Raw genomic sequence first — 25,799 nt, 5'->3', positions numbered from 1 at the left:
TTTTTAATATTTTGACTTGCATGAAAAAATCATTACCTGCATCAAATATCTTCTGTTCATAAACTTCCCTCTTTCCCAGAGCCATGTATTTCCATTCAGTAAATTCTTCATTTTCACCATCACTCTGTCAAAGATGGAAGACAAATCATAGCACTCATTGACAATAACACTAGGTACCTATTGGATCTTGCATTGAAATATACTCTTTACTCATTTACGGAGCAATGATGTGAAATTAAAATATATTAATTACTCATTCTGGGAGTATTGATGTGTGATAGTAACATACATGTACATTCACACTAATAAAATGTTTAGTTTCTGATTACCCATACACTTGTTGTGTACTAATGTACCTATCTCAAACACTTCTTTTGTTTGCTCTCACACCTTTCATTGCCTTTTTTCTTATCTCTACCTCATACCTTCACCATGGGTAATTTTCTAGATTTTCTGGGTCAGATTTCATTTCTCACGTCCCCAGTGCGCTGGGAGTGTGAGAACACAGTGTGAGAACAATTTGTTCTCACACTCTGTATTGTTGCGCGACCTAACACCTCGTATGTGAAATGTATGTTGATTGGTCAATTCTGCTCAGCGCCTAGTTCTCTGTACGAATTATTTGACGAATAGAACATCGCGTAATGTACAACTTGCACTATAGGGACAGACGACTGAACCGCAGAGTGAACAGGTTATTCTAGATTTGAGTACGGTCAGCGCGGCGTCGGCAACAAAAACACGGAGGATGACCGCTTTTATGTTGTAACGGGAGAATTCAGGCCATTACAAACCTATCAGCTATTTACGCTCGTCGACATATTTTCTGGAGAAGAACTGACTTGACAGCGATACATTTAGCGAAAGACTTCGATGAGCGAGCCATTTGCACATGAGGCTGTAGCAGACGACAGCTTTCACGCAATGTCATCAACAGATGGCCACCAGAGCTGTTTCGCAACATTTTCCTCAGATGACCAGGAGAATTTTGTGGCTGACCAACAAAACAAAATTGCCATATCGGTAATGTACATGTTAACGTGTTTGATATGCTCATCAATGAACGGAACTTCAATTTCTTTGCGGAATGATACAAATGAAAACAAGTGCAATCGTGTGCTGGTTTTTGATAGTATAAACCTACCACGATAAAATGCAATTTTCTAAAGATATTGGAGGGACGTGAGAAAAATAATCCCACACCCCAATGGGTTGGGATGGAATGTCTCACACTCGTTGGGGAATTCTGTCTCACACTCGCCTTCGGCTCGTGTGAGACAGAATTCCCCAACTCGTGTGAGACATTCCATCCCAACCCGTTGGGGTGTGGGATTCTATTATTCACTCTAGCATCTCATGAAGGTGACTAATACTTGTCTTCAAAAGCACACACGTAATATCACTGACATGATCAATATGCTACCTATCACTCACTTACGAATTAAAGATCAGCGTAACCACACTCTTCATTCATCACTGTCTTCATGTCCTAAATTTCCTTTCACTTGTGACAATCTATTCAATCTAAAAATCATTCAATGCCTGATTTAGTTTAGAAATGATTGTCGCATAAAGCAATGACTCACTTGGTTTCTTTACCAGCTCCTTCCTGTGCTGCACCACTGATGAGGATCACTTCAAAACTTTTATGTTTATTCAATTCCTCACTCATAGCATTAGCTTCAGTGACCAATGGAAGAATTTCTAACACTTGTTCCTGAGCTCTTTGCTGATCTGAAAGATCATATAATGATTTGAATTCAGAAAGTACCAATAAAACAGACATCATGTTTGATGTAGAGATGGTACGTCAATTTCCAGTGTAGTGTCTGAAACAGTGGTACAAGGCAATGTGTACCCACATTAATGTGTCTACATCTTTACAGCATTTCAATCATGTGGGTTTATCTGACTTTGAACTTGATATGACAAAAATAAATTTAATCACATATCACGGAGATCATACAAAATGAGTGAAAGAAAATAAATATTTTCTTTCCAAATTATATTCTCTCTATCATCCTTGCCATCTCAGGACACAATATGATGAATGCTGCAAAAGAGTGGGCTTTACACGAATTGTGGTTGAATCTGTCAATATGCAAGTCATCATTGACGACATAGTCCCTACGAGTACGAGATCAAATGTTGTTAGGACTTGTCCAACCCTATTTTGATTTAGCATTTCTTATTTGTATTTGGTGCTATAACCATCATGAGACACAAACTGACTTGCATATTAAAATCATGGTACAATGCCCATGTATTTAGTTTGAATGGAATCTTTTCACACAAATTTAAGTAATGGCTGTGGACATGAACAAATAGTTACCAAATGACCACCAGGTATCAACCAATTTTTGACCCAAACTGACATGTGTAGGACATTGTAAAATTTCCATACCAATATGCTATATAACATGTTTAAGGTAAAAATTTTATATAGAATAGTTTTGAATTATTTTACAAGTTCTCTATAAATATTCATGATAAAACTATGCTTTATGAAAAACATCAGACAACATTGAAATAAACAAAGAATTGGCAATGTCCTTTTGTCCCCTGTGAGAGACTCATGTAAATTGATGTTTGAATTTACATAACCAGTTGCAATGCCTCATCATAATTAAAAGGTTTGATTGTCAAACTGGTTACAGCACAATGAAATCAAGCGTATTCTAAGTATTGCTATTATCTGATACGTAATTTTGAAAAGACAATAATGTCACACATCTCCAAACATCTGATATGCACAAAGATGTTCTGCATAAACTAATGAATTTGTTCACCTTTGGTAAGTCCTGCCATGCCCCCTGTTGCAAAACCTTTAGCTTGAGCAATTTCTGTTTGAGCAAAGTCCCAGTCAACATGGTCTGGAGTTCCATCTGCTTTCTTCGGTTTCAAAGGATTTTTGAACACATACATATGACTAGATCCTGAGGAAAATGAAGGAAAATAAACTGATGAAGACAGACACAATGCCATGAATCAATGCCACATTTTTATCTCAGTTATGTTGGAAAATATCACCTTCCACTGTAGAAGTAAGTGCATTGGTAAGAATGTGAGAAAAGTGTTCTGACTTACACAAAAGACAGGAATTCAGCCAATGATTTACAATCAGAATGCAAATTAACGGAGTAAGGGCTCAAAATAGCGGTAGTCCTGCGTCCACAGACTACCAACTTTTCTATTGGGCTACCAAAATCCATGAAATGGTAGCCCACATGGACTACTAAAGCCTGAGACCTGAAATTCAGTCAGTACTTGGCATGCCATGCCCGGTCCGTCACTTTGGAACGAGCTATTAAAACGCAGTCAAACCCAGCTGGACACAGAAAGGCCAGACTATAACTTTGTTATGCAAATTACTAAGACAAACTTCGCAACAAAGTTTCAATATCTGAACTGATGTACTTTAATGACAGGCACAGGAAATGATGGCCAATGAAAATGCATTTTCGTTGCATTTTGATCACAATGTATCAATCACAATTACACGGAAATTATGCAGCCTCCCTACAGAAAGCTCATGGTCTATTTTTAGCCCTGCTACAGTACGTCTCAGTGCATGGGCTACCGGCTATTGTCACCGGCCTACCAACTTCAGAAAATGGTAACCCAAGTGGAATAGCTGGGGAAAAAGTTAATTTCGAGCCCTGAAAGATGTTACATTGATCATTGACCTAATTTACCAGGACAACATTTGCAATGATAGAGCTGTAGAAGATAAAAATCTTTGATATGTTACAAGTTGTGACCATTTCATCAAATATTCAGATTGACATAACAACTGGGCAACTACACTATGCTGATATTTACACTTACCAAAGAGAACTCTATCTAAATGTTCCAAGGTTCTTGGTCCAGTGAGAGGTGCACCATTGACTTTGATTTTAGCGCCAGGTCCACCTGGTTGCAGGGTCACTTCACCGCCTTCATTGGTGATCACAGCATGATTCTTTTGAATACTATACAAATTATACAAGAAGATACACGAAATATGTGATATCTGGAAAATAATGCTGTGAATTTAATAATCATGTTCACTGTTCCTAAACTTACATGAAACTTCAACTTTGCAAAGCAAAACCTGCTGTTACTTTGTAAACTACTCTCTGTAAGTATTGGAATCAAAATTTTGCATTCTTGAAAATTGGAGTCAGTAAGAAAATAGCTATGTGAATCTCCATTAGATTTTATCTCATTTGGTAAACCGTCTTAACAGTTCAAACTTTAACATAAAAATCCATCATTCAATTAGTAGAGTGCATATGGCAAACTACCATTCACATTTCATTGAATTACCACAAATGCTTATACAGCATGTGCCCATGATCTAAATCCAAGATGTCACATGACATTTTCATTTAGTGTCAGCTGTGCTTGAGTACAAGTAATTTTACATTCATAATATGAGGTCTAACATTATAAATTTATGAATTAAATGGGAACAACGTGATAAGCCTTAGGCTCTATTACTTTTCAGTTTTGCCTACAGTGAAAGTTTATAGCATTGGGAAAGAGAATTGTGTAACAAATGAAAAGTGTAGAAAATAAAATTGCAACAGTGATGATTTGAAATACACAAGACAGGCAATGTTATCATAAGAAATGGACAGAAAAATTAACATTTTATGGTGTTTTGTCTGTCCGCACTCCACTTACTAGTTGGAATGTTGCTGACACCTTTAAACACATGAACTTGAATCATAAAAATGTTTGTGTTACTGAAGTCTTTGGACAAATGGTGACCTGTATGTGCATTCAATATCACTATCAGTGATCCAACAAAATAAACAAAGACAAATTCATCCACAAGCTTACTTGGTGTATATTTTGTTAACCCTTTGAGCGCAAAAGTCAATTTTTGTCACCTTCAGAAAATATACTCCAGTCAATTTTTTTCAGATTTTTGTCAAAATTTTGATAACAAACTGTAGCCAATGAAATGTGACATCCATTTGGTCCAAAATTATCAAAAAATTACAGAAAAATTCATAAAAATTGGTAAAAATGTTGCAGTAAAAATTTTGGTGGGAAATTATTACAGCACGCAAACGGTTAAAATATTAACCTATTTACCCAAAAATCCCTGTAAGCAGATCCACAACACCATTGATAACAATAAGTGTGGGAAAAAACATAATGGTGAAAACGTTAAAAGGGAATGGAATTTCAAAGTGTTCAATAACAAACCATGGTATTGGAAACCATACCAATACCTTTAATGTGCCATTTGTCCAGCCTGACTGATAAATTCTCAACTCACGTTTCCATAACCTGACAACTAGAGCATTTTCATTGTAATGTCTCAGTTTCATAAATTTGATAAAGAACAACATAATATTCACCTTAAACCACTGAGTGTTATAGTAGGCACAGGATCAGCATCTTTTCTACCAATAGTTGTCTTGCTTGCAGATACAAAATATACAATCATACCGCTCAACAATGGATCTTCATTCAAGTTCATAAAATGTGGCTCTTTGTTTTTTCTTTCTTCTGCCATTGTTTTTTCTCTGTTTTCAGCATCATACTCTGCCTGGTCCCTTTTCATCTAGTTCAGTGAATAGAATAAAAAACACTAATATCAAAACTGTACTTGGTCTGGGCAGTCTGTCAGTATTGAAATGTACTGGACTATAAATGAACATGTGTGTCAAACTGTGCGAATAATCAACTCTTTATGATTTCACAGACACTGTACTCTTTCATACAAAATCAAATCAGTCAGACAGGGAGAGCAATATGCAACTTCATCTTCAATAACATTTACATAGTCTATGTCTAACTTTTTTATTTTTGACACTTTTCCATTCTTTCAATATTTTGGAATTGGAATTTGTACTGCACAAAATCCAATCTTCAAAACATGCATGTACTAAATGATTTTTCCAATCTACCAATCTGTTGAACACCAATGAGATGATGATGAAATAAACTCCATTTTTCTCATGATCTGCACAGATGAAAAGACATCATTTTTCATCAGAAATCACAAATTTTACCATATAACACCATCATCTTTCCATAAAACAACTTATAAATTTCAGATTTTTAAACAAATAGACAGTAAATTTATAGTAATGTTATCCATTTGTAAAATGCCTCAATTTATTTTATAGAAACAAAATATAACTGCAAAATATAAGTTTTGATGGGAATAGCTAGATGTAACTCTAAAGAATTGCACTTCATAAACTTTACAGACTTTGTGCAAAATATAATAGGAACATTTATTTATGACAGAAGTAACATGTTAACCGCTTCATGAAATTCCACCTTTCTGACCGTATTCTTTCTCCTTCTTGAAAAGACTCAAATAAAAACATTATAAATACAAAAAAAATGTTTTAATGGGAGCTTGTGCATGAAATTGCAGACTGGACACTGGAACTACAATGTTTATGGAATCCTTCACTGTGTATTATTACTTTACCATTACAAATATTTCCATGGATGTTTATTCATTACCATATGAATACAGAAGAATTCAGTGACCATTACCTTTTCTTCCCATCCACTACCCATGTCTAAAGCTTCTTGATTGGCTGTTAACTGAGCTCTTATCTCTTCCTCCATTTCCCTCCTCATTTTTTCTCGTTCTGAAATAATCATTAGGGAAAGACTGCATTAACTTGCATGGTACCTGAAACCAGGGTCCTTGCCTGACCAACTCGGGTGACAAACAGAAGACTTTTAATCCCCAAGGTGTGAATGTTCCATTGTTATGTTTATCTAATCCAGCTGGTACCATTGTAGGAAAGGCAGGTCTGTGAAATTGATCCTCTGATAACAAAGTAGGGAAGTAGGATATTCCTAAGTTAATGGAGCTTTCCCGTAATGTCAGAATCACAGAATGTATTGAAAAGCTACACAAACATATAAATTCCATACCCTGACATATACTGGTATATCTGCTGTGTTGTGGATTCAGTTTCTGATGTGGCTTGATTCAGGCATGTACCGGTATGATTAGTTGAAAATATACAAAATTGTACATGTGATTGCACTAAGGAATCCGCTTGCGGGATTTACAAAGATGAACAATACTTCCTACCCGTATGTATTAACCCTGTGAGCACTGTAATTTTTCCCGCCAAAATTTTAGCACAGCATTTTACCAAATTTGTGAATTTTTCTGCAATTTTTTTTCGTGATTTTGGACCAAATGGACATTCAATTTCACTGGTTAAAGATTTGTATCAAAATTCTGGCAAAAATATGAAAAATACTGACTGGTGTATACATGATAAAGGCGACAAAAATTGACTTTGGCGCTCAAAGGGTTAATGTGACTTCAACAAACTTTTGAACAGTTGACTGTATAAGTTTTGAGTACACATAAATTGCTCAGCATATATTTGACAATTACTAAGAAATTTTACACAATAATGACACATAGAAATGAAAACATGAGATACCAAGGTGATGTTAAAATTCAGCACAGATTCTTCAATGTTGAGAATTTTGACGCCTTACCTTCAGGTGACATTCCACTTCCACCTTCAATAGGAATTGCACCACCACCTGCCAAAGCCTTCTTTAATTTTTCATTTTCTTCTCTGAGTTCACGGATCATTTTGTCAAGGGGATTTTCATTGACCACAGCTTTGTTTTTTATTTTCTTGGCTCTATCAGCATAACGTAAAGTACTCAGTGTTTCATCATAGTTGATATCAGCTGGTGATAAGGCAGCTATCATCACAGTTTTACTGTAATACAAACATATCCATCATTTTAACAAACTCCGGCAGTGTTCATATTACGGTATTTGACTAAACCATCTTAATCATGTAAGCAGTAAAACTTTTATGAAGTGTCACATATTTTATCCTGTTACTTCATTTTCAAAATACACATCAAACTCTGCTGTTAAAAACAACAGAGCAGTTCAAAAACATAGCAGTGATTATAACCCACAAATTTATCATTTCTAGGTTGTTTCTCATTGGTACTAGGGGGCTGTACCATGTCAGATTTCAACCGCAGACACTTCTCTATCTTGATACATACGTTCATAAAAATATTATACATGTGCAGTGTTTTCTGTGTATGTCATTTAAAGGGGCACTTTGTGCCCCCTTCATCAAAATTTAGGGGGCAGACTGGACATTGCGGGGAGGGGGGGGGGGCAGTAATGATGTTAATTTGCCTTCCTAAGAAACGCTTCCCAATATTACAATCGACCATCACCCAGTTCAGTTGTGTCGTCTATGTCTCCTGCAGCATTGACATATACCGGTAATGTTTGCCAGCTTGTGATGTGCTTGGCTGCTGCCCATCTTCTGTCAATTTGTCACCCTCAGATTACCCTGACTCAAGACTTTGACGTATTTTTCCCTTTTACACAATTTGGTCAGAGTTTGGGGAGTTAAACTCCATGAAAATATGTGGTGATAAAACGATTGCAGTTCCTTGCAATCAAGATCGATAGGTCACTGCAGCGTGCAAGCCTACACAATTCTTAAGCTAGAATTTTCCCTAATTCCATCATTGATAGTATTTCAAGTTCAGCTTTCAAACTTTAGCGCTATCAAAGCATGAAAATAAAATTGCACTGTTTTCTATGGAGACTGAACCGCAACTTCATCTTGGCTGTTCTTTTTGATGTGTACACTCCATGTCTTTCAATCACAAAAGCTGAATGACATGCGATATTGTTTTTTTCGAGGGAGTATTATGACTAGAAACAACGGTAAATTCACAGGTCACTACATTATGCGCTTGGGTCGCCATCATATAAAACGGACGTCTCTGCTTGATGTGTTTCGTGCGCGGTTTTCGCGATGTCACTAACTTTTTCAGGGCAGACAATGGCTCAAAATGCTCAATTTGCGCAGTCGAGAGAAAACCCTTCATGTGATGTGAATTTTGTAAAATACTATTAAATGAACAACTGCGATTACGACACTATCTCTGGCTATAATTGATGTAAAATTTGAAAAAAATTCTTTGTTTTCTATAATTAAACATATATCCATACTTTATCCTATAAATCTTGTTCATGCTGTTGCCACATACTTTTGAAACACTGTATAAACAATGTTGCTCTTATCACTTTGCATTCAGTGTTTAAGGTGTAAACTCACAGAGTTATCTTATTTTCATTATACTTTTATTATTAGCCATGTGCTACAATCTGTTTGTACAATGGTTTATTATCAACATTTATGCTGTCACATAAACACAGTTGTAACTGAAATTAATATCAATTAGTAGAATATGATAACAATGATCTCATTTACCTGTTTCCACCCAAGGCATTCTGTAAAAGTTTGGTTAAAACTGAGTCTCTATAAGGCACCATAATTTTCTTCTTACCCATTGATAAATCTGCCAGAGCCTACACACACACGTCAAAAAAACAAATTTCTCATTATTTGATCCCAGTTGTTTGCTGCATAAAAGAAAAGAGTTTGCTTGACACTATGATACTTGCTGCACTAAGTCTGATGGTGTTTATCTCAGTAACTATACTTATACAGAGCACAAAAGTTATCATGAATTAAAATATTCCACAACTTTCATGGTTTTTTTGACACCTATTGATGATGACATTATACTTACTGAAATAACATTTCCTAACGCTGAGAGTGATTTATTGATGTTAGCTCCTTCCTTCAGTCTATCACCAGTTGCACCTGTGCTGTCAGCACGTTCACTACCTGATGGAAACATATGAAAGACATTGTATCAAAATAGATCACACAACAAATTCAATTACAATTCTCACGATGACAGACTTAATGAATTTTAAACACATATATCTTGCATTCTAAGTGCTGTTTACTACCGGTACCTCAACCTGTGTATAACCTGGTGCTAGGTCAAGTGGTAAAGGATAGTTAATTCAACTCTACCTGCTAAGTCTACTAAGCTGATAGACTAGTACTACTACTAGTGCTAGGTCAAGAGGTAAAGGACAATTACTTCAACTCTACCTGCTAAATCTACTAAGTTGATAGACTAGTACTACTACTGGTGCTAGGTCAAGTGGTAAAGGACAGTTACTTCAACTCTACCTGCTAAATCTACTAAGTTGATAGACTAGTACTACTACTGGTGCTAGGTCAAGTGGTAAAGGACAGTTACTTCAACCATACCTGCTAAATCTACTAAGTTGATAGACTAGTACTACTACTAGTGCTAGGTCAAGTGGTAAAGGACAGTTACTTCAACCCTACCTGCTAAATCTACTGAGTTGATAGACTAGTACTACTACTGGTGCTAGGTCAAGTGGTAAAGGACAGTTACTTCAACCATACCTGCTAAATCTACTAAGTTGATAGACTAGTACTACTACTAGTGCTAGGTCAAGTGGTAAAGGACAGTTACTTCAACCCTACCTGCTAAATCTACTGAGTTGATAGACTAGTACTACTACTGGTGCTAGGTCAAGTGGTAAAGGACAATTACTTCAACCCTACCTGCTAAATCTACTAAGTTGATAGACTAGTACTACTACTGGTGCTAGGTCAAGTGGTAAAGGACAATTACTTCAACCCTACCTGCTAAATCTATTAAGTTGATAGACTAGTACTACTATTATAGGTGCTAGGTCAAGTGGTAAAGGACCTTTACTTCAACCCTACCTGCTAAATCTACTAAGTTGATAGAACTACTGGTGCTAGGTTAAGTGGTAAAAGTCGTTCACTTCAAACCTACCTGCTAAATCTACTAAGTTGATAGTACTACTCTTCTTGGTTTCTTGACCAGCTTCATTTTTGCTAATTTGTTCAAATATTATGGTAACCACAGTGTGTGCTCTGCTACTCGTTGCATTCATATTCGTTGATGCCACAGTACGATTTGCTGTACCTGATAAAGAAAAGCAAAAATACATTTGATGTTTTCTTTCATTCAAAGTCAACATTCACATGGCCATGAAGCTTAGGGCTGTTCTCAACATTCGAGTGTTATTGTTATTGAACCTTTGTTAGCTTTGAATAGCACTTGGTATATGTCATCATTTGCTACATGAAACTTGTACAATTAATAGTAAAGTACAGCCACATTGGCAATCATTTAACTATTACAGTTATGATCAATTCAATATCTGTGACATATCTATAGACCCCTACCAGATGTTTAGATCCCTTCTAGGGCATAGTCAATTCCTTGTCTATATGGATGTTGAGTGGTATACCATACAAAGCAAGTAAAATACCACACTGTTCATAACTTTTATAATTAAATGACAGCAATGGTTCAACAAATATTCAACCACTGTAGTCCCATTCAACTTTTAAGGGTACTAAATTATACACTTAGTCAGGTGATGGCCTAGCTTTTCAAAGGCATTACATTTGTTTTGAGGTTCATAATTTGAAGAAAGTATCTCCAAGAAGTATTTCAATCATCGATATTCATTATAATGGTTTGGTTCTACCAGTACAACTCAAAGAAGGGAAACATACTGCATTGTTCCCTTCTCAGTGACTGGTCTCTTAGTTTGTTCTTCATGCATTACATAATATCCAGGCAGGTAATAAGTTTCCCTGATGGTTTGATAAATAGATGAAGTGATATTTTTCACCATAGTCTTTGCTATAAGTTCATTACCATCCATACTGAACAAGACTTATTCAACATAAGCTCTAACAACATCATCTAACATATTCCATAATATGGAACTATAAATTATTAACAACCTAGCTGTACAAAGGTGTGTCAAAAAGTATTAAACATACCTTCTGCAATACGCTTCTCGATTTCTTGGTAACTTCCAACAGCTACCTTTTTTAGATCTTGTACGTAGAAGAGACCCAGTTTTGGATTCTGTCGGACTTGTAAACCACCTTTAGGGTTGTTTTTCTGAAGTAAATCTCTAACTTGTTCATTGTAAATTTCCAACATGGAAAATGTAATTTGATATTTCTGAGGAAAAGAAAATTATTGCAAAAGGTGTTACATAACATTATTGACTCATCATTTCTATAAAACAACCACAAGATTAATATAAATATTATTGCATTATTATGATGCAGAAGAGTAAGTAAGTGGGTACTCATATGGCCGGTAGCCATATTGGATCTTATTACTTTTCAAGATGTTATGCTTTTTTCAGACTGGTGCAGTTCATTTTCTTTGATAAGAAATCCTAACAAATTATTTCCGAAGCTCAGGATTTGAAGAAGCTCTCTAAGACAATGAATAGTTTCAATATACACATTGAAGGTGTAAAATTGGGCTAAAATGCACACTTTTGTTCAAAATTCAGTGAAAAAGATAAAAAGTTTATAAAAAATGTATAATATTCATCAACAGCCTTCAAAACTTGCATAAAATTTTCATGTCATCAAAAGACATGAATTCAGGTACATGATTTCAGCATCATGTAATATATGTCAATAATAAACAAAAACAAACAAACAATTAGTGTCTTTCAAAATAATACAAATGCTTCCTGTGCAAATGCATCTCTACAAAATACAAATAATATCTTACATGCCGTAAACTAAATGTAGATTGACAGCTACTGTGTATAGAGCAATGGCATGATTTCATTGCCTAAACATTGTCTTTTACTTGTCTATTGTATTTGTTTGTTTGCTTGTTTATATATTTTATTTCTTCTAGTGGAAATGATTTTCCAGGGAAAAATTCAGTGTACATATTCACTTTGTCATCATTACTATCTATCATACGATTCTTTGTTGTTGTTGTTGTTATTTAAAATCTGTCTTCAAAGTTAGAAGAAATCAATTATAGTATTTTTGCCTGTAAACACAAACAATTAATTTGCATACACAGAGACATCAAGGTTCCATATTGTACATGGAGGGGTTACTATTGTGCAACACATGCACACAACAATAGGGCATATTAAACTGACTCTGCATAGCTTGAACCACCTGATTAACTATTCATGAAAACCGCTGACCTCTTTACAGGAAGTTTGCATAAATTACAAGAAATTTTGATTTGGCTACATGAAATCATTATTTTAGTCCTTATATGGTACTAAACTGGGTTCAAAGGGTCAGGAATAGCCTTCCTCTAGTGGAGTTCGGCAATGCGCAGCCAAGTTAGGCATAATGCATAGAACGTAACCACTGTCGGTTTATATACCTATGTGGCACTGAGAGCGAGAATGCCCTGTCGGTTTATAAACCAACGCGGCGCGTTAAGGGTTGAATATTAATGACATACTACGTCAGAATTTCCCTTGGCCATGGTCTTGAACAGTTCATCACAGGTTATAGGAACAATGCCCCTGCAATAAAAAATTACACATTATAAAGATACAGGAGTACTGACATTCACTGTGGTTGCATCATTTCTCTTTAGAATTCCACCTACAAATTTGTTCAGTACTTCAGCATGCTGATTGATTTATTGCTGATGATACTTATCTCCATCAGAAGAAAGAGTTCCGGAATTACATGAAAGTAATTTCTCTATAAAGTACAATCTTGTGACATTTGTTGTGTCATAATCATTGATACTAACTCCTAAAGCAAAACTATGCACACAATAAATTAGGAGAGGTCTATGCAAAAAGATAAAAATTTTAGTAAATTACTGTCATGAGCTTCCTGTAATTTTAGTACTGATTGTCAAGTACCACAGCTCATTTCAAGATCCTGCATTAAAACAAGCAAATTACAAAAGTAACATGCACACGCTGCAACAATATTACCTTTAATTGTAGCGTGTGAACATATGCAACTCAATATATAGATTCCCCTGCTGACATAAAGAGTACATAAATCACAGCTCCTTTCTCAGAAAATTCAAATAGTTATGATTTGTAATTAAGACGTGTCACAGAAATGACTTACTTATTTTCACCGTAACCAACCATAGAGTACGATTTGCCAGAACCAGTTTGTCCATATGCAAATAATGAGCAATTGAAACCTATAAAAACAAAAACATGCCTTTAGTATTCCTGAAATGATCTCAACCTTTGCATTTTGTGATCAGTACATATTTCGGCTATTTGTAATATCAGACACAGTACATTATGGACAACAAAGAATGAGCCATCAGGCAATGTTTTTAATGCATATGACACGTAATATATTCTTGGTTTAGGTCAATTGCATAGAAGTTGCCAACTCTGTTATCTATCAGTAATTAGTTAATTATTTTCAGACATTTTGTTTGGTCTATTGATTTCTGATTTGTTAAAAAATCTCAGTTGGTTATCTTGCAACAATGGAAAAGCTAAAAAGCTGGTCTGCGTTTGAGCCTATGAAGAGCTGTAATGGAGGTACTATATTTTGTGCAGTTGAATTTGGAACCATTTGGAACAGCAATAAAAAATACCGTCAATGACGCTGTAGCTTCTCTAATGTGTCGCCAGGTCAGGTAATTGGTTGTTGGCATGGAGTTGTTGGTAAATAGTAGATGATGTAGGGGCATGAGGTGGGATATGGACCCAAAGAACCAAAAGATGATTAAATACATCAATCAAATAAATTCTAAGCTGCAGTATAAACTGCCTAAAGATAGTTCAATGTGGAAAAAAGTTAAATAATTCAGAAATAAGAATTAACAGTCCAGAAATGATGCATTTCCCTGTTGACCTGAGTGCATGTGAAAAACACAACCTGGCATCTGTAAATTAAATGTATACCAAGTTAACATTTTAAGTCACTAATTACTGTTTTTAATGCAATTTCCAAAGAGTCCTAAGAAAATGATGAAAAATGCTTATCTGGTCTTGTGTTTGTAAAACCTCACGACTGATAATTGTCATAGTATTAAAAAAAAAATACCGCAATTATACGGTGTCGCTCAAATTTGATCAGAATTGGTACATACCAGTATGGGTACCAAAGATCAACAATAAATGTTGTTTCTATCTGTTCAGTGCAGGAAAATTCTACGTTGATGTTATGACAATGATTTCTGCACAGTACAACCAGAAAAACAACAAGAAATATTTAAACCAGAAAAACAAGAATGACAAAAGTAATTAAGGTCTGAAACTTTAGGTACTGGAGGTCAACTTTAGCAACATGCATAGCAGAAAGGCAGCTAGCCCTCCTTAGTTTGACCACAGACGGTCTTCCTCCCCTCTACTGACGGTCTTCCTCCCCTCTACTGCATATGGTTTGAGCAGGTCTGTTAATATGTAACAGTTCAATGACAATGACAGGAAATGACTCAAGTCAGTGGAGTAAGCCTGTTTCAAGCCTGTTTCAGAATTTCGCTTTTTCTTACCTCATTTGCACATTTTTGACACTGATGTGTTCATTTGAACAAATTCACATCTCAACCCCTACATCTACCTGTACACCAAATACTGAGACGGTAGCTTTGGCGGTATGGGAGCCTTTGTGTGTGACGGACATACATCCGCACATACCCACAAATATACAGACATAGACGCCACTTAGACTCATCATATAAGCTCTTTTTGGTATTTATATATAAAACCAAATATGAGCTAAAAATTAAAAGTGATGAAATTACTGTGTTTAATAGGCACATTTTCTTTGAAATGCATGACCCTGTAAAGAACATATGCTGAAAGTGTTTAAAAGTAAATTTCTTTTCAAAAAATAATTTAATCTGAGGCCAAAGGATTTTTATTCTTTGACTTTAACATTCAAACATTGAAGTTTGTTCAATCGTCTATGCTGTGCAAAATTTATAAAATGACTGAAAAATAAAAAATTTGGCAGAATTACAGTCTTTGTGATGTAAAATTATGGGTTGACATCAAAATAATTATTAATCTGTTTGAAGTACTAATATACTATAATTTAAAAAAGAAAAGTTCATGCAGAAAAGATGACATATATTGTTAGCAATGTAGTGTTAATGTTGACTTTACATCAAAATATGCCTTTGCTGGATACCAAATATATAGGGCGAAATTAAAATCAGTCATGTTCAGCAAAATCCACACAACAGCATTGATCCTTTTCTACTTTGATTTGCTTATGATTTGCTTATGTTATCTTTGTATGACAGTCAGTACAATATGGAACTTGAACACAACACAGTGAATATGTATGCTGTAAATGGAATGGTATGGCAGCATGCACATGCAGCAATAGGAGTGTCTTTGTCTCTCACCCCTCATTTCCAACCTGTCCCATCCCTGAAAAAATCATATGGTCTTATATTTATAATGTCAATAATTTCTGTATTTGTTAAAATGTGCGCATCTCAAAAACTTTTAATCATACACATTTTCATTGTTTTTTTCCCTTATTATGACTGACCAGTCAGTTACACTGTTTACTCTGAATATTTGCCCATTTTTCCTCAGTATTTGACATTTTCAGAATATCTTGTTATTCAATTTGTCATTTTCTAAAAGTTAAAATGCTTCTTTGTGTTGGTCAAGCTTTCAACAGGCAGTAAATCATACAAGCATCAAATATGGTACTTCAAAAAGGAAGGTCTGCCTCTAGAGGGCGGGCATCATGAACGGTGTTTGTTAGTTATTCCCTTGACATAAACTGCTGGTTGTACTGTAAACATTGAACATGGCTGCCATTGATGCCGACGGCCGATTTTTCTGTCTAAAATTTTCACTCATTTTCGTTCATACGACTCTGAAACTCCAGGAAACGATTAGGAAGAAAGAGTTATCTTGAAATATTGAGGTACTCGCTGATATTTTGCAAACTTAAATGAGAAGAAATGCTACGCAAATACCAACAGGCTTACACAATGACTGTTTTCAGAGGCATATGATCCATCCGCAGATTATGCAACAGGCCCATATCAGGTGAGGCCATGAGGGGATATCCAGGCAACGCAGAACCAAACACACCTAGTGCACACAGAGTGAGCAAACACAAAGTGAGTACCCCTACAACGTCAGCTCAGTAAGTCTGTAATTAATAGATCGCAGTCAACTAAGTAAGCTTGGAGAAAGGCTTAACACTGTTGCTATGCAGCTAAGTCCCTTTTGACTTTTTGTCACAGCTGAAAATCGTTCTCCTACACCTCAACCCGAACCATGAACACCCCCACCAGTTTTAATGATGTGACCCATCACAATGGCATGATGTTGCCGGATATTGACGGACGGAAGTTAGAAGTTGACAGCACCATAGTGGTTTTCAACTCTAATGGCTTCTCTGTCTATAAATAGACGAGAAGCTAAAACAGCATGTGAATAAGCTGGGAAGTTCATCGCTGTGTTCCATCTTTGTGGAATAGTTACCAGTTAATGTATACTGAAATGTATTAAATCATAGACGTTCAACTTCTTTGAGTTCACAAGATCTTGTAAGTATTTGTACATTCTGACAATAAATATGTGAAAGTCTAGGTTTATGCTGAATGGATGTGAATAAATTAGCATAAATTAGACATGTTGGCAAAAAACCTGGGGTTTCTTGATTATAAGACCTCCTTATAATTCTACATGTTTCATGTTGCTATAACCTCGGGACTTGAAATGAGGCGATTATGGTAGCCAATTACTGCTACTGCAATTCAATTCAGGATTGTGCAGAAACTTTAAAGCAAGACAAGCTGTGCACGTCAAGGTATTTATTACATAAAAAAAAAGAACACATGTCCATTTTTGACTAGCATCTACTAACACAACCAAAACACACAAAACTAAGTACAGCTTGCATAAGAAATCTGTACACTATACAATTGCTCTATTTACGGTAGAGACACACGTTAGATGATACTTATTTTAAACTCACTTTTTCTCAATAAATTTCACTTTTGGACCCTACACATTATATATTTTCTGTTAGCCCTATATCTCAACATTATGAAAAATACGTTTATTTTCCAAAATCACTGTGTCTGTGTCCATTTCTCTCAAAAATATGCGTTTTTGAGTTTTTTTACCTGAAAAAAATTAGGTGTTCAAGGACTATGGCAACTTGAGATCTTTTAACAGAAATCAGCAATTGAGTATTCTGGGGAAAAAAGGTGTCCCAGATTTTTTCTATTCCCTTTTGTTTCAGCACAATAAGGAATTACCGGGTTTCGTTCACTTCAGCAAGACTTTCTCTTGTTCCATAAATTTTACCGAAAATCTGAGACACCCTTTTACAGATATGTATTGCTACTGTGACCTGGTAAAAAATCAGACCGATCTGTGCACCCTACTCCAACCTAATTTCTTTTGAAGTTACGCTTGTCAGGCCAAAATCGGAAGAGAGATAATCAAAGAATTGTGTAAACACCCCTATACGTACAAAAATCGATCGTTGATATGACTTTCCGGGCGATTTTTATTCATGTTCACGAACTTGCATCAAGCAGGAGACTAGATGTTTTGTATTTTACATCAAATACCCTTCCGAAGATCATAAATGGCGAGAAAATCGGGAGAAACACACACAAACTGTTGAGTTGTACGAGTAATGAGGGCGGTTTATTTACATAACAAACACTGCAACGGCTAATCTGTTTTTGCTCAAATTAGAGTCTAAGCTTGTTACCGTAACTGTAAACGGTTGTCAAGATCTATCAATCCGTTTCTCTTCAGTTTAGAAGTATCTTTTACGCCAGTCGGAGGCGAATTGCGATATTTTACATTTGCGAGAGTCTCAGTGGACCACATTGATTTCGACATCGCGGCGTCACGGAAGCCATGGCAGTGACTATTCAAGTTCGTCATTCGGCCCGTGCGCTTGTTGAACTTCCCCTGGAAGATGAAAATTTATGCATACCCATCGCTTGACACGTCCACCAGTTTCATTCACAAATTTGTTCACTTATCACCGACCTTCGCATCGGAATGAGCGTACTGTGGTAGACAGACTCTGTCGCTGACTTTCACGTTGGAGAACTTACTTCGGTGGAGAGAATCTGATAATCAACCAGCTTCCTCGTCGGAAGAAAGACTCGTGTCCGACATCTCATCTTCTGCCACGTTGCTATAGTACGACCCTAAGTCAGACAATCTGAGTTTTGTTCTGGTAGCCTGGTGCATGATCTTACTTACTCTCTTCTTTAATACGACCACGCTTACGTTTTACGCGTCTCTGCCTTCCGCTTGTCACCACGGAAGCCATTATTATTAACGTCACGCACACAGGACCGTGGAAAGTACGGTATGCGCATGCGCGCCGGACAAGATCAGAAAAATTAACATAATCTGTTGACCTTGCGTCCCTATCCTAACTAATCCGTACACAGTTAAGACAACCAAATATAACAGTACGCGTAGTTTGCAAAAGTCTATTTTCATTGGTATTTTAAGCATTTCTTTATACAATATTGTCTCAACATTTTTCCTCATGTAAAAGTCATACGGTACGGACTCCAATTTTGAAATAAAACCAAAATCTCTGTAAAAATGCATTAAACGTTTGTCTATACCTTAAGATGAATTTTGATCTAACAATTAAATTTCATTGCTTCAAGAATGATAGGAGTGGATATGTACCTTTGAAGGCATTGTCTAAAACACCTTTTCCTAAGTCATCAAATACCCTCTGCTGTGATGCATATTTACTGCCAGGCTTTGCCTCTAATACGCCATTGGGCTGTTCTGTATATCCATCATGAGACCTGTTGGAGAATTCAACATCTAATTCACTTCTTTAAAGGGTTAGTTGCTGTAACTGCTACTCCCTACAGCATGTTGACATAAACATTATTTAGTTTGTAAAATTGGCCTCTGCATGTATAGACTGCTTTGCTGTTGTTTACAAATGAATTCTAGTGTGGATCACAATGCACATTTTTGTCAACAATAACACTGCACTTTACAAGTAAACACACTGTGTTGACAAGCTAGATAGTGGAAGTTTCAACATGCTTAAATAGGAAGTAGAACAAGAGCTTGTTGCTGACATACACAACAAAAATAGTGAACAAATCATAACTTCCAACTACTGACCCTATAATGGGTAAAATTGTATGTGTTCTTGGGTCATACATCAGATATCTATTGTTCTACCAAAGTTAAAGTGTGGCAGCCACTATATGCTTTAATTGGTCAGGGGAAAACACTGTTACCTATGCAATATATTATATGTTTGTCTGGTGATACTAGAAGTTTAAATGAAAGTTGTGCTATACAGTTGTAAAGGGAGAAGGAACAAATACCTCTGAATGATTAGATGTCAAATAAAAGTGCCTGTGATTCACTTGTATGCCATACTGAGCAATGTAATGATTCAAGAGGATTTGGAATGTTACATGACAACACTGAAGTGGAGAAAATGTACTTACCAATATGAAAAGTCAAAGGCAAACTGATGGGTAGCAGTTGAAATTTCCAGGTATTACACATAAGGAGAAAAAACAAAGACAAACAAAAATATAGTTTACTTTCAGTTATGAGAAACATGCTATATATGTAACATCTTAAATTTCTGCAAAGCAAGAAATACTGAATATCTTGAAACTTTGAGCTTGATTGACATGCAACTTACATTTTCATTGAGGAATGAGGTGTTTCAAAGCCAAACATGCTCTATCCATAAATATGTAGCTTTCATTAACGGTATTTTACTCAGTTATAAATGAATTACAAGCACAAAAGATTATCAATGCATCCCCAATGAATACCAGTACACAAATAAGGTTATAATTTACATTATTATTTGCTTAGATTCAGTTCCAGGTTGACTGTACAGTGCTTGGCTATATGTGCACTTCTGTTCTGCGTAATAAATCAAGTTGCTCTTTCTACTGTGCACACATTAATCTATGCAGAACCCTAAAATCACCTGCATTCAAAGTGTACATTATGAACTGAAAATGCTCCCATGTTTTGGTTATATATTGCAGATTGTCTGTAAATTTACACCCTAACGTTTTCACATTATTGCCATGAGTTTGCAGCCTTATGATAAACATTATGAGCAATATTCATTACCTATAGCTTGAATTGACAATATTGTTAAATATGTAGTCTAAGATTAGTTACTAGCTGAATTAAGGATGTATGAGCCGTACGCATGCGTGGACTTTGTCACTTCCCACAGGATTACATTGAAATTTGTTGGAAAATCAATTTCTACTATTGTCATTTTTATGAAAATTTGCACAAAGCTCAGTCTAGCAAAATAAATAATAGTGATCAAATAGAATGATATTGAGATAAATAGCTTTGAATTATTTCGTCCATAGAAAATGCATTGGCGAAAAAATGCTGACCCAGCATTTTTTCTCATAAATGGCAAAATTCGTGGTCATGTATCTCACAAACGAGCACTGTGACCCCTATATTTTATCACACATTTTAATAATACTTACAAAGGGGAATCCAAAAATCAACAATTTTGAGAAATGACATTACTTTTAATTTTACCGATCCTACATCCTTAAAATGCTTAAGATAGCACCTTTAAGCAAACGCGGTGCACAATTTCCGGTTGAAATTTGTGCATTGACAAGCCTTAGCAATACCCTTCAAATCAGTGTCTGCGATTTTTTCTCTGAGTCTCCATTCAAATTATACAGCGCGACAATTACAATTCCTTGACAAGCACCTTAGTCTTTAATAGTGCATAAGAAAAAAACAAAGGCATGTAGAGGAAATCCCAGACACGGATTTGAAAGGTGTTACTAAGGCTTGTCAATGGCCAAATTTCAACCGGAAATCATGCAGTGTGTTTGCTAAAGGGAGGGAAAACTTTTTTTGGAAGGTTCAGCTAAACCCTTGTCATGTGACTATTATGCAAATAATGACTATGTACTGTTGATGGTCATATTTCCTAATATCCGGGCTTTCAGAAAATATATAATTTCTTTGGGTTTGGGACTTATATATCTGAGAAAAAAATAAAAATCTAAAAGTGTCTAGGTATGTAGCTACCTTAACTTCATTCACTGTAGATCTATCATTGTGTAATCACTTTATATAGCAATAAGTATAATTGCCTTTGGGCAAGTCCTACAAGTTTTATATGCAATATTGTGAAAGCTCATTAAATATACAAATTACCAATTAGCTGACATGAAAATGCAAAATATTTCTCACTACTATCATGTAATTGAATTACCACCTACACCTTCATTCACTTTCATAAAGTCATCAAAGTCACTTGTTTACCATCAAACAAGTAACTATTATTAGTGGATTGCTGGTCATGGTGACTTTGAATAGGATACAAAGGTGTCTTGCTCTTTGATTAAAATAGCTTGCCAATAGCTATGGCTACACATTACAGCTTTAATTTTGCTTAGTTTCTATAGCATTATTCCCAAACAGACTGTTCAACACAACCACTCTTTTCTGATACAAATTTATGCTGTTTGTAAAGACTGGATTATCATTGTATCACTGCACTTCCAGCCAAGCCTTTGGGAGAAGCATTGTCTCCAACAACAGCTCTTCTACTTGCCTACGGGCAGATTATAAGTCCACTCTCCTGACAACACTTGCATTGCTTGAGTAAAGATATGACATACCATTAACCAAACAAACGTCTGGGAAGTACAGCCACAGCAAATTAATCAAGTGATACCGGTACACCAAGTACATTATGCTTGCATCTTTGCTGTGGGGTTCTTTTTAATGTTTAAATATGTTACAAAAAAAATCCTATTTTTTCATTTAAGACTTATAGTAAACTTTGTCCTAGCTATAAGCTATGAAATCTTCCATGAACGTTATCTATTGTGTAAAGTAGAGCTTGCAGATGACCACTTTTGGTTTGTTTACAAAATGCTCGTTGTTTATAAATGAAAGTCCTCAAATTAACATATTATAGCATGTTTTTGGTTTGCATTGGTACAGTAGTGCAAATACCAATTTAATGGTATGCGTGCAACTGAAATGTGGTACATATGTAATAATCTGCAGGATATATGCACACATTGTAATTTGTATAGTATGACATGATTCTTTACTGGCTTATTACTAATACCTTCAACCCTTAGCCTACCCAAATTGAAGAATCGCTTACAGCAGCCTCATATTATTATTAAAAGAAACAAATGATACAGCCCTGCCCCCCTGATTAATGATTACTGGTTTACGGTACGCTGTGAATTAAGGAAGTTATTTGGTCACATTTTCTTCTGTTTATTTTCACCTATTTTGATGTACGTAAGATAACTACAGTATGAAAGTTCTTCTATTAGAAGTACGGCTGCAGAAATATTTCATACCCATTCACGTACTGGAAAAATGACACGAACATCTGGATATAACACAGCCTTGGACAGAAAGATGAATTCTTGAAAGAAATATAATAAACAAGTCATGATAATAAAACGGGGTATGTTATTCAATAACACATTTTTGGGTTGGATCATATTGAGAGTTCTGTAAAAGGAATTGATACAAGTGGGTTATGACTTACCATTTTTGGTTCATCCTCTGAAACAAAACAAGAACAATATACAAATTAACAATCAAAATTTGTAGTCACATAGAAGACTTATCTGAAGTACAAATAATGAGAAGAAACATGAATTTCACTTTCTACAATGTAGAAAGGGATACAAAATTCATGATGCTAATCAGATGGGATAGACCACATTATGCATGCATTACAGTATCTTGTAGGTGTACATAAAGTTTTCATATTTTTTGGACCATTGAGAATGTACACTGCACATGGTCATGATTTTTAATACTAATCAGTTGTCAGAAAAATTTGTAGAAATGTTCTCTCTTGTCTGTTAAGACCATGCTGTCTTAGAGACACGATCAAAATACTCAAAGATTGCTTAAAATAAAAGTTGTGAAATTACATTTTACATTAGATATACATTCTTATAGCATTACTGGCTGTATCAAGACATAATGTAAGTAATCAATCTTTAAAGCCGCACTTTTCAATCCCAGGTTCTCGCATTAGTGGAGTTCTCCTCCCATTCAAACGCTTGGCCAGTACGATGTTTGATTTCTGTAAAATTGAGTACACAAACTGATCTCAACCTTTTGTCACAGTTTGCTAATCCTACAAATAGAGTGTATGCAAGCTTTTGATTGACGGCCGGTTCAAATCGCCAACGGTCATTGATTCCCCACCACAAACGCTTGAATTTCCTAAAAAATTGTCTTCCAGTCGCGTTAGACTTTGAATATAACCACAGAGTTCGATCGGCAGCAACTTCGCGCTGACCGCTTGGCAGTCTGTCTGTTTTGCGGCCGGGGAAAACTAAAAAGTTGCATTTTCTGGAGCGTGTGCCTGCGTGTTGCCTGTTTGGTGTCCACTTACACAATGAACGCCGCCATAACTTGGCGTCCTTTTAAAGGGAGGCTCAATCTTTAATAACACATGTAGTATAATGATCACTAACAAAGCACGTGGTCAGTTCTACTTTCATAATTCATGTAAAATAATGTATGGCTTGACTACATGGTAGACGCAAACCAGCTTAGACTCTCTCACTCACTGCTCAAATTATTTCAAATATATATTTCTAATATTCAACTTCAAAAAGTGCAATTCTTGTTGCAACCACAGAGAAGGCATTGCCTTATTGTCATGGAACATTGGTTGCCTTTGCAACAGAAATACATGTCATTCAGTAAATATAGAAGACCAATAGCCTTGTTCTCATTATCCCAATGTATTGATTATTCAATATATACATAGGATAAATGCAAAAAATATTTTTAATCAACTAAAGTGCCACAACGATAAACACCCTATGTACAATACACCAAAGGTGAGCTAGCACTATGGCTCCATTTCTTGTTTCTATAGTGAATTCTTTCCTTTCATATATAAACACACGCACATACACACGCATACTTACACAATAAAAGACAAAAAACACCCAAACCCATATATATCCGTCTGATGATCGCTACAGAGAACACATGTAGCGTGAAAGTCTGAGTACCGCCTAAGTCCTGTGTTCTACTTGTTATCAATTTTTACCATATATATATATATATATATATATATATATATATATATATATATATATATATATATATATATATATATATATATCCATTGGACATTCCATTTTTGTGCTTCTGTATTGTTTTCTTCTATAAACTGATTCCAAAACATTCCAATGAAAAGCAGTAGAGTAATGAATAATTATGAAATGAACGTGGGTATGTGAGTTAAATATAGTCTAGATGACAACTAAAATAACATCAAATACCTTTGCAAAGATATTTGTGATAAACTTGCTAAAGAAAGAACAGCATTTACCAGCTTCAAGAAAGAGTCATTTCTGGTACATAGTGTAGTGCCTTCTACTTCTAGATCAATATTACGAGTATTACTTGTCTTTTAAAGTCAGATCAAATAAAAGATAACTATATGGCTTTCTTTACTACAGGTTTATTTTGTTTACATATAATATTTTTTATTTTGAACTTTAAAAGCAGCTAGCAAGTAGAGTGTCATGACTTTTGTCTGAGAGAAGCTGGTAAAATCATCAAGTTCCTAATCTTTTCAACATGGTTACAATACATACAATGCATATTAACAATGTCTTGTTGACCATACTATTCAAACCATAATCTCTTGGCTAAATCACCAATATTGATTCTTGTGGATGGTTTGAAAGGGCCAGTATTCTAACATAATCTCTTACTGCTCACAAAGCACTTCTCAAAATAAAGTTTTGTCAACTTTGTATTGCAGTCAACCCTGCATACAGTGATGGACTGTGCAAGGATAACCACTGACATGGCCATATATATGGATCTATATCTACAGTATTACTGATGGTGTACACAGTCCAGCACATATTTGGAAATATCAGAACTTTGAATGATCACAGTACTAGCAAGGCTTATTATCATCACTCTTTGAAACATCAGCAAATAATTTCTTAAAGAACACGTACAAGAAACATTCAAGGGGCATTCATTTTTTCCCAGTACCACTTTTTGCAAAGTTTCTTCACTTTTCAGTGATTTGTTAACTCAGCTGATATATTGGTAAGGTTTACTTTTCAGTATGACAAGCAGT

At 35.4% G+C, this 25,799-nt stretch overlaps 1 protein-coding gene across 4 annotated transcripts in view; it reads right to left on the bottom strand.

The window, feature by feature from the left end:
* Nucleotides 1-25,799, bottom strand: part of LOC139148642 (kinesin-like protein KIF28) — a 52,845-nt gene that overhangs the window by 19,894 nt on the left and 7,152 nt on the right. For all 4 annotated transcript variants that reach the window (XM_070720140.1, XM_070720138.1, XM_070720141.1 and 1 more), the window contains exons 4-19: nucleotides 23,214-23,230; nucleotides 20,131-20,153; nucleotides 19,340-19,464; nucleotides 13,791-13,869; nucleotides 13,159-13,222; nucleotides 11,697-11,883; nucleotides 10,672-10,824; nucleotides 9,574-9,671; nucleotides 9,252-9,349; nucleotides 7,486-7,718; nucleotides 6,511-6,608; nucleotides 5,355-5,560; nucleotides 3,829-3,971; nucleotides 2,790-2,936; nucleotides 1,587-1,734; nucleotides 37-124 (exon numbers count right to left, since the gene is read on the bottom strand). In XM_070720140.1, the coding sequence (XP_070576241.1) occupies nucleotides 37-124; nucleotides 1,587-1,734; nucleotides 2,790-2,936; nucleotides 3,829-3,971; nucleotides 5,355-5,560; nucleotides 6,511-6,608; nucleotides 7,486-7,718; nucleotides 9,252-9,349; nucleotides 9,574-9,671; nucleotides 10,672-10,824; nucleotides 11,697-11,883; nucleotides 13,159-13,222; nucleotides 13,791-13,869; nucleotides 19,340-19,464; nucleotides 20,131-20,153; nucleotides 23,214-23,230 (1,907 nt within the window). The remainder of the gene's footprint in view (nucleotides 1-36; nucleotides 125-1,586; nucleotides 1,735-2,789; nucleotides 2,937-3,828; nucleotides 3,972-5,354; nucleotides 5,561-6,510; nucleotides 6,609-7,485; nucleotides 7,719-9,251; nucleotides 9,350-9,573; nucleotides 9,672-10,671; nucleotides 10,825-11,696; nucleotides 11,884-13,158; nucleotides 13,223-13,790; nucleotides 13,870-19,339; nucleotides 19,465-20,130; nucleotides 20,154-23,213; nucleotides 23,231-25,799) is intronic.

This window comes from Ptychodera flava, chromosome 13 (assembly GCF_041260155.1).
Source record: "Ptychodera flava strain L36383 chromosome 13, AS_Pfla_20210202, whole genome shotgun sequence".
In the NCBI taxonomy this organism is placed as follows: domain Eukaryota; kingdom Metazoa; phylum Hemichordata; class Enteropneusta; family Ptychoderidae; genus Ptychodera; species Ptychodera flava.
Note: the sequence above shows the minus strand (reverse complement) of the source record. Positions and strands in the feature narration are given on the sequence as shown.